At 48.3% G+C, this 10,135-nt stretch overlaps 1 protein-coding gene across 1 annotated transcript in view; it reads right to left on the reverse strand.

Moving 5' to 3' along the window:
* Positions 1-10,135, reverse strand: part of MTMR4 (myotubularin related protein 4) — a 29,415-nt gene that overhangs the window by 18,629 nt on the left and 651 nt on the right. The window contains 5 exon segments of the mRNA XM_035900609.1: positions 2,654-2,750; positions 4,606-4,772; positions 5,008-5,090; positions 5,764-5,880; positions 8,328-8,417. Coding sequence (XP_035756502.1) covers positions 2,654-2,750; positions 4,606-4,772; positions 5,008-5,090; positions 5,764-5,880; positions 8,328-8,417 — 554 coding nt within the window.

Genomic DNA, 10,135 nt, shown 5'->3' on the forward strand with positions numbered 1-10,135 from the left:
TAACACCACAAACACCAAAATTGGCACAAGCCCCGTCCATGGACAATGACTGATGAGCATCTGCTTGCCACAAAGGTAACAGCCGGTCCGGCAAGAGAGATCTTCCTTCACAGAATGCAACACCACAAGCTTTATCACTAATGGTCCTTGCAGACTTATTGTCTACACATTCGTAAGGCAAATACAAGAAAGAACACTAATTATCGCTTTTCCAATAAAAGCAAAGTACAGGATTAAAATTTGTAGAGAATTGTAACAAAGTAAGACAAAATATGAATTAAGAGCTCTCACAGAAACAAGTAGGAAACATCAGATGTTTAAAGCAGAAACACAGAACTTCAGACAACTTCCTCCTCATAAAGTCAAAAATAAACAAAACCACAACTGTAAAAAGATCAAAGCTGGAAGTGAGCACCAACACCGAATGCAAGGTGAATGTTTTCTTCATTTCTGGAGGAACGACGCGTGCACCAAACCCAGCAGCATTAAGGCCGATAGGAAACAACTCCTGCCTGGGCCAGCATGGGTGTCCCAGATGCCAGAATGTCTCCAGGTATACAGATCACTGAAGATGTGAGAGCCCCAGAGAGATCATGTAAAGATTTTATTATCATTGTATGCTGAAATAGTATAATTTATCTAGGCGGAAGGAGTGGTTATTATATGCTTGTATTGCTCTAATTTTATGACAGCTGTCGCCAGGAAGAAGATAATATTTTCCAGATAAGGACATCTCGGAACAGACTTGAAAGACAACGAACAAAGCCATTACCTTGGAGTATCCTGTCTCTAACAACACTGTTTTGCCAATGCTGGGAAATAAAAGATAAAAGGACTATAAACAGTTAAAAAGTAACCAGATTCCTGTGAATAGAGGCAGGTGGTAATGATCAAAAGCCAAGGCAGGATTTAAAGACACACTCCCCAAAGCAGCAAGAGAGAACTGGTTTGGGTTGCACAAGCCAATTTCACCACCTTTGAGATCCTGGGATGTCTGCAGGAAGCTGTGACTTGCCAGGATCCCCAGGTAGGAACTCAGCAGATGGGGGAAAGCAAAACCAGGCCTGCATCCACCTTGCTGAGGTTTGTTTCAAGTTCTTTCTTCCCTGGTTTGGTTGAAAATAAAACATCTGCCTTTAGAGAAGTTGGCTAATTGCTGTGTATTGCTGGCCAGGAAGCAAACCAGATGGTCGATCTAAGTCTAATTCTGAAATAGTCAGAGGGAACCACATCCCAAAATCGAGCAGCAGGAGAAAGCCTGACTGCTCTCAAAGGCATGCAGTGACTCTGCCTAGGGCAGGGACCTGCAGACCCTGCATCCAAAAACTGAACAGTTCAGGAAAACAATTTTTTATTTGGCATTTAGGCAGTTTCTCCAAGGATGCCATCAAAGTCACATTAACAGTCCAAAAGCAATGATGTGGTCAGCACGGCCAAGTAGAAACAGTAAATCAAACCCCAAAACTAGTGCTTGCTGCCTGGATTCCTGAGGAAGAGAGAAGTGAACAGGCAGCGAACTGCAACATTCCACTGGGATTTCCCCAGGCCAGCGTGCCCAGGGCTTCTCATGGTCTCCACAAGAAACCAGTGACCTGAACTGTCCGATATATAGGTGATGGGGTTGCCTTTGCTGGCTGAGACAGAGAAAAGACTGAGGGATACCAGTCATTTCAAGAAAAGGATTATAGGGAATGCAGAAATGAGTATGTCTGTCAAAGCTTAATAAAGTCCTGTTGGCTTAATGCCACCTGCTGCAAAGAATGCAGAAGCACTTCTCCAAGAGCTCCTGTGCTCTTCTCCAGGAGACGGCGACAGGCTGGAATCACTGATGTGTAGGTGGGAAAGACCTTCTAGGGATCTCCACTCCAGCCACCCACTCACAGGGGACCACCTCCAACACTAGATCATCTCAGACTTGAAACATTCAAATGATGGAAAGCCCCCAGCTTGCTGAGGATCTGCCCCAGCAGAGCACCACACTCCTGGGGAATGATTTTTTTTTTCCCCTCCCATGTCCAATCCGAACCTCCCAAGCTGCACCTTGTGGCCATTGCCCATTGTTCAGTTATCTGCCACCGTCAGAAGAGTTTCACTCCATCACCTTTGTAACTGCCCTTCCAGTGGCTGCAGGGTGCTGGCAGATCACCCTTTGACCTCTTCTGCACCAGACTGGACAAACCTCACTCATGCCCCAGACTTCCGAGCATCATGACAGCTCTCCGCTGGCTTGCCCCCGGTTTCTCAGAGCTGAATAGCTGCCCAACTTCATGAAAACTTTGTACTTTTCATTTCAAACAGTGCAAGCATTTTAGAGAGAACCACTGACCAGAATGGCGGCCCTACTATGGGCAGTTCCTTCAAGACTCCAGAGTGTCTTCAAGGATGAATTATGGCCACCACATTATAAACTACCTGAGTCAGCATTTACAATTGCTACTAGCTCTGACGTTTGGGCTGTACCCCTTCTTCAATTCCACAATGTGAAAGGCGGAAAGGAAAGGGGATCTGGCTCATATGCTGATCTGCCCGAGGGTTATCAAGGCCAGGAAGGGGGATTAGCTGGAGCCTGACTCATCCACTGCTCTGCACCGGGATTGCAAAGGGAAGACTGTGAGAGAGGAGAGTAGGGAGAGCATGGTGGTGAAACACTCACTTGTAATTGTTGTTGATGTCAGAGACGCGCCAGACGTTCTGCAAGTCAAAGCCCATCCTCACCAGCTCCATCTCAAATCGGTATCTCACATGGTCTCCTGGAAGAGCAGAACACAGGGTATTTACTGACAGCTAAGCAGAACTGATGAAATCGAAACACGTTAGTGGCAGCTCCATAGCAACTATCACAGGCTGGAGAGAAACTACAGGACAGCTGCATGGCTGGGATCTTCCTTCAGAAGCCAAAAAGATTTGTCCCTCACGGGGGTTCCTCTGCTTATTTTGTCAAGTCAGATCATCCCTCAGTCTCAGGGCACAGAGCAGCATGCAAATAGCCTTCCCACATCAATGTGGAGCATGGGGGGGGGAGGGGACGTTAATCCACTTTTGCTCTTCTGACAGAGATGGCTTCCAAAGTGGATGTCAGGAACCCCATGGCAGAGGAGTACTGAGCCCATCCCAGGTAGCTCCACCCCAGGCAGCTCCTTCTTCCAGACTGCTCGCTCGGATGCTGACTCAGGGTTTGCTCTCTTATGTTTTAGCCTTGCCTTACAAATCCTGGATGTCTTTGTTGCTCAAGTAGCTCCATAGCAACTATCACAGGCTGGAGAGAAACTACAGGACAGCTGCATGGCTGGGATCTTCCTTCAGAAGCCAAAAAGATTTGTCCCTCACGGGGGTTCCTCTGCTTATTTTGTCAAGTCAGATCATCCCTCAGTCTCAGGGCACAGAGCAGCATGCAAATAGCCTTCCCACATCAATGTGGAGCATGGGGGGGGGAGGGGACGTTAATCCACTTTTGCTCTTCTGACAGAGATGGCTTCCAAAGTGGATGTCAGGAACCCCATGGCAGAGGAGTACTGAGCCCATCCCAGGTAGCTCCACCCCAGGCAGCTCCTTCTTCCAGACTGCTCGCTCGGATGCTGACTCAGGGTTTGCTCTCTTATGTTTTAGCCTTGCCTTACAAATCCTGGATGTCTTTGTTGCTCAAGTGTCAAGTGTCATTAATAAATAAATACCACAAAGCTCTTAATTCATATCCTACAGCCATTTCCACAGGTAAGTTTATTTACACTAGAGACTAATACCTTCCTGAAAGAAGAGACAGCAAAGATCTCCTAATTGCTGGTGTTTGGGACAGGGTGAGGACATGTAGTTTACCTTTTCTCTACTAGCTTCTTTTTGGTATCTCTTTCAGCTACACTTTTCAACCCCATCCCTCCATCCCAACCTGTGTATGGACATTCCATTCAGGCTACTGCTTCTTGCCTCTAATACCAGCACATTTTTAAGTCTAAAGCCAAGTTTGTCACTCAGTTTTAATCTCCTTTTATTCACGCTGAAGCAGTTTAAAGACAAAGCAACTGCAAGGGAACTTTGTGTTCCCAGAGAAGGGAAACTCCTGAGCCACACGAGGGCACCATCACAGCTCTGGTTTTCTCTTTAAGGATTCAAACATTTTATTTGTGCCTGCGTAAGAATAAGCCAGATGTCTCCACAGCCTTGATCACCAGGACGTCGTGGCATTTCTAGGTGTTGGAGAAGAGATGCAGATGAATTCATATTCATTTCGCTGCCTCAAAGCTGATGATGTTTACCATCCAGGGACAAGGCTGCTTGAGCTCTCAATCATCATGATGAGAGTACTAAAGTTTGGAATGTTTTCTTCATTCACAAGGAGAAAGGGAGGGGCAGGTTATGTGTTGCTGGCTCAGAATGCTCCTTATTGGGCTTATTACTATTATTCCTTTTACTGTGCTTGTGATCCTGTCGCCCCTGGACATCAGCTGGATCTACAGGCTGGGTGTGGGATGCCCCTCAGCAAGATGAACTTGGGCTATGGCTACAGCAGAACGTACAACACAGCCAGACATCAGTTTATGAGACATGGGTCAAATTGCATTGCTGTGCTTCTGGACAGAAGAGCAGGAAAGGGACAGGCCAGGAGCTTACCCGGACGGCAGAGATGTGCGTGTTGATCCTCTTCATCAACACAGACTCCTAAGCACCACGCATGGTAGGCAAACGCAAAGAGGTCCTCAGGCTTAGCAGGGCGGGCAATGGCTCGATTTAGCCTCTTTAGCCACTCTTGGCACTGCTTAAAGGTGGAAAAATGGCACCTGCAAATCCAAATGCAAACCATCCTCAGTGGGTATGTTCATCCAGCCAAGACACACAGACAGGGAACTCTGCTCCACTTGATCAGGAAAAGTAACAGAGCACCAAGTCTTAGAAAAACCAAGTAACCTTGGCCATAAACAGCTGGATTCCAATGGTACTGCAGAGGAAGATACCAGAGCCAATCATGGCAACTGGCCTGCAGTGCCACCTGCAACACAGCAATAAAACAGATACCTGATCACTTTGGAGTCCTTGCAGACGATGTGAAGCTGGAACATATCCCGACACTCCACACTTTCCATCATCCTCAAAGGCACCTGCGAGGGACAGATGTAGGGCATGACAAGACATATCACATAACACAGAACACACAGCAGCCTCACCTGTAGGCCCATCACGCAGCGCCATGGCTCTATCGACAATCATGAGCTTCTACTTCCAACTACAAACCCACTCCGAGGTTTACAAAGCTTCATGACCCAGTGTAGAGCCTCCTTCAACAACTGCTATTCTGATTTCTATTCTGTTCCTGGGTCATCTCCTACCTGGGGCCAGTTACTGACTAAATCGCAACCAGACAAGCACAGGTAACTGAGCCAAACAAAAGCTGCAACAGGAGATGGCAAGTCAAGACAGTGAGAGAAAGCCTCAGGCTCTCGCGGTCTGACTCTTGGCTGCTGGTCTCCAGGTAGAAGTCTCCACAAAACTGTCCTGCAAGAGACCTTAGCAGTCTTAAAACTGCCACGTTTATTGCTTGAATTCAAAAAGAACAGCAAGGAAAAGACCTAATGATTATCCAGAAAACCCCATCTACACAGCAAAATGCAACAGCAAAAGAGCAACTGCATGACCAGCATTAACAAGAGACAGCAACAGGCTGGACATCCTTCAAGAGGCATGGCTCCCAGGCCACAGAAATGGCTTATGCCCCCCCAAAATACTGTGAGAGGTTATGGCTCAGGCAGCAGGAACAGGCAGATCCAGACTTACATTGATCACAGAATCCTTGAATTTGATATGAAGCCGGTAGTTGGAGATGGCGATCACAGCATCATTTGCATGGCCAAGATACTCCACTCCCTCGCCCTGCAACACAGTGAATGGGACCTGGAAGGGAGACATCACTAATTCAAGACACATGCAGAGTACTTTGCCCACCATAAATGCTAAGAGCCACTCTTCCAACTGCCTCTGCAGTGCATCTCCTGCGGGAAACCACTCATGGCAACATGCTCTTTGTGCACTGCGAGCCGGCAACAGCACGGAACAGCACCGGTACCCACTGCCCAGCCCCACGTAATCGATCTTCTTCCAAGGATGCCTCAGGAGCCATGGAGCACCTCGTAATAGATAATTACTTGTGAAGGAGAGGTATGATCACAAACGCTACGTACACCAACTGCAGGCATCTGGCAGCAAGGGTGTTGCATGGGGGCAGAGGGCTTTTTGGAGAGGGTAAATGCAGCTGTGGCACAAGAGGCACAAGAAAGGACACAACCTCAGGCACAGCTCAGACATGAGTTGGGAAGTGCTCTGCACTGCTCCAGGCAGAGCCCAATATGATCGGAGTCCTCTGCCCCAAGGCAGTGTCACGTATGTGACCCTGCTGCACCATTTAAATGAAGGGAGCTCTTAGTGGCACTACAAGACTCACCGGTACCGATCCAGGTACATAAATGAATCAAAGTTCTGCCCAATTTTGGCTGACAAGGCTGTGAGGGAATCTCTATGTACAGCTACTTGTACTGCTGAAGAAACTGTGATGAAGTTACCTGTATTTGAATTTTTTTTTTTTTAAAACCCAGATAATCAAGAGTCTTTCTGGTTTTGCCTATCAGCCCAGACGTGCCATAGCTATTTTTAAAACAGAGGATCCTGGCAGGTGGCCAAGTTTTACTTTTCTTGCTTTTTAAAAAAAAAAAAAAAAAAAAAAAAAAAAAAAGTGGACCAGCCTAGAATTCATCAGGCTCCTTTTTTCCTTAGCTAAGCAGACTCATCATTGTTCCCTGAATGCCACCTACACCAGGTGATGTTGGTAACCAATTAGGCAAAAACATCATGAAGATTTATCATTCCAGACAGGGCATCTGATAGAACAATTCCTTACTCTGTAATTAGTACAAGGCAGACCACCTTGTCTTTATTCCTAAGCTGTTTCTATGGCTTAGGTATACGCTGCTTAAAAATTGCATTTCCTGGATTTCAGACTTCACGTGCAAGTGACAATTGTACTAACAACTCCTCCTTTCTTAAGTTACTTGTACAAAAATAACAACTTTAGACTGGCACCTGTCTGAAAACTCTTTAAAAATCTTAATCATTTGACATTAGGAGAATATACCCTCTTTATTTCTGCAGTTTATTTATGCATGCTTGCCAGGGCTGTTTTTAGTTGGCATGTGTTTCTTCTGCTTACACGGCTCTTTCACACAGGAACAGAAGGGAGACAGATTAGAAACGGGATGGTAAAACTGCAAGTACTGACAGAGGGAAATCCTGGAATAAACCAGCAGGTGCCTGAATACAGCTTGTTATCAAGCCAGTAGCATCCTTTTAGACTTCACTTTACATTAAGAGAATAACAATTTACTGAAGGCAAATTACCCTTTGGGAGGGGTGGACTTTATGGTCCTCCACACAGAAGACTAAAGCAGATTCTACTCTTCTCCAGGTAGTCTCAGCTCAGAGTCATCTCAGCGGCTTCACCTCCCGAAGGCCGCAGACCTGCAGCCTTGACCCCCTGCAACTCCTCAGCCCCCATTTGCTCCTTCAAGTCAATCCTCCCGTTGCCACATTTCAGTCCTTGCTTTTATCAGCACCACAACAATGCCAATCACAGAGCAAACTCAAATACTGCAGCAGCACTGAGAATATACAGCGTGAGCCTGGCTCCAGCCACAGGAGGAGGATGATGAGCACTGGGACAAGGTGGCAGTGGGCTATGTTAAAGGAAGCAACAAACACCAGGAGGCTTTGGCTCCCACTGGTCTGAATGCTGCCCTTGCTGCAGAGCAGCAACGGTACCCGGGTCTCTTTCAAGGGCCTTTTGCAGCAGAAGGCTGGCACCATACAGAGGTTTTTCTTTCCAACAGCTCTGCATCAGGGAAATGCCAGGAGCGACGTGTATGAGGGCCAGATCAGCCCTTGCAATTGCATGCTCTAGGCTACACTGATACTCGACCTGTCCCAGATTGCATCTACCTGCTGCAGAGAGCTATGCAGGCAGTGTCACAGTTTCTCACCGTCAGCACAGGCGGAGGACAGGGAATACCCAGGACAGCTCTGTATTGCATCATGCTCCAGCCGGATTTTCAAGCAGCAGATGTGATGCTGTACAAATCGCAGCATCTTGACAGGGCTGGGAAGGCAGGGCCAGGGTGTGCAGAGCTGCTGTCAGCAGCTTCCACGCACACGGAAGGACCCGCTGGTCCGAATGTGACCTACAGCACTGGCAAGCCTGCAGCCTCCAGAACAGGTCCTGGACTGGAGAACTGCTCTCAGGTTTCACACTACCAGGGTTGAGCCGGATGGTTTCGGTTTTCTTACTTCCTTACCTGCAATGACTCTTCCTCTTTTACAAGCTCTTTCGGGGGGAACAAGTCCTTGGCCTGGATATACTCCAAACTGGGAGGCCCCTCTTCACCCTGCATTGCAAACAAAACACACATTGAGACAGGCCCCAGCCAGTACACGTTACAAAAAGGCAAAAATTGAGGCTGCCGGATACTCTTGGCATCCCAATACATTGGGGATCCTGTGGACCTGTGCATGGAATTGCCTGTTCTGCCTCTGGACCATAACCCAGCAGTTCCTCCAGCTGTTGCAAAATACCCACAGCACAGTGAAAGACTGAAACAGGTCTCCAAGTATTATTTGGAAAGCCAAGCAGAAACACCTCAACCACGCACAGGGTCTTGGACTGGCGTGACAGTAATTTGCCACGTCAAAGGTTACCCCATTCCCTTCCCTACAGCACCACAGCAGAAACACCATAACCCACAGAGGGTTTCCACCTACAACTTCAACCTACTTGTCCTCCACTTATGTTCGTAAGGACTGCTTTCTTTTGGGAGTCTTCATTTTCACTCTTGGCCCAAAGAAATCTGGGAAGAGCCTGAAGGTTTTCAAGGAGAATACACAAGTGTGAAATGTAATCCTGTAAAAACTGCACCTAAGTGCACACAATTCACAACATGCATTACTGACTGGTGGCTGCACCCAAGCAGGGTGTTCATCCTCAGGGCAGCTGAACGTGTCCCACCCGCCCCTATGGGCACCCTGGCAAGCCCAGAGAGGCCTCAGAGGACACGGGGAGTCTGGACGCGCCATCCTGGGAAAGGTGGAGAGAGTGTCTCAGTTTCAGACAAGTGAATCTTCAGCCGCTCATGAAACCTCGGTCCTCCTTTCCATCAACCCGCACCCCATGCTTTGTCCACCCACCATCTGGCTGTATGAACAAGCGGCATCCAGACACGCAGCTGAGGATGCTCGCCTGTTGGGAGCCCAGGACAGTGTTAATTCCACAGGTATTTGGTGTGGGAAGGTTTTCTTCAGAATGCTTCTTGCTCTCTAACTATAGCTCCTCTAGGCTCCAGCATTTATTAGAAAACCCTCTATTCATTAAATAATATTTTAAAATTAAATAATACGTTAAAGGGAAATATCTTTTGGTTAAGTCACCTGAGCCACAAGCCCAAATTTCAATCTGAAGAAATGAGAACCTGACCCTTTTGGCTTGGTTATATTTAAAATGATGCTGAATCCCCTTACATTGCTGACAGCCTCTCGAGCCACGGCACCCACAGGTTCAGCCCGTCCTGAAGTGCTCCCTGGGCTTCAGACCAGGGCAGCCAGACCCTGCACAGCCCAGGTTGAGAGCCGCCCATGCAGACCCTGCCTGTAGCTAGGATAAAACTCAGCATCAACCCCAACTGCAGGCAAAGGCACTGCCCCTCCTCACCCACTCCCCAGGTCCCTGCATAGGTGCCAGGAACACACAGGGAACAGCGCCTGCTCCAGCAGCCACCGCTTACTGGAGACCACGGGGGGCTTGGGGGCTTCTCCTGCCAGCGGCTTGCTCTGATGCCGAGGTGCTAGCCCAGGAGAGTGTGCCTGCGTGCTGGTGTGGCAGCCGGGGAGCAGATCCCCTCCTCTCCCATCACCACTTTGCAGGTCGCAAAGAAATCCCAGTGAGCAGCAGGAACTGGAACAGGCCAGCCAGAGCTCTCCACCAGCCTGGGTGTCCTTGAGTCCCTCCTCGCCCTCAGCATGAGATGGGCAGGAAACTGAGCATCTCCTCCTGCCACAGCCCTGTCCTGGGCCATCAGCAGGGCAGGGGGCTCTGGACCCTGCTCTCTGCAGA

The sequence above is a fragment of the Egretta garzetta genome, unplaced genomic scaffold (assembly GCF_000687185.1).
Source record: "Egretta garzetta isolate BGI_Z169 unplaced genomic scaffold, ASM68718v1 scaffold108, whole genome shotgun sequence".
Lineage (NCBI taxonomy): Eukaryota > Metazoa > Chordata > Aves > Pelecaniformes > Ardeidae > Egretta > Egretta garzetta.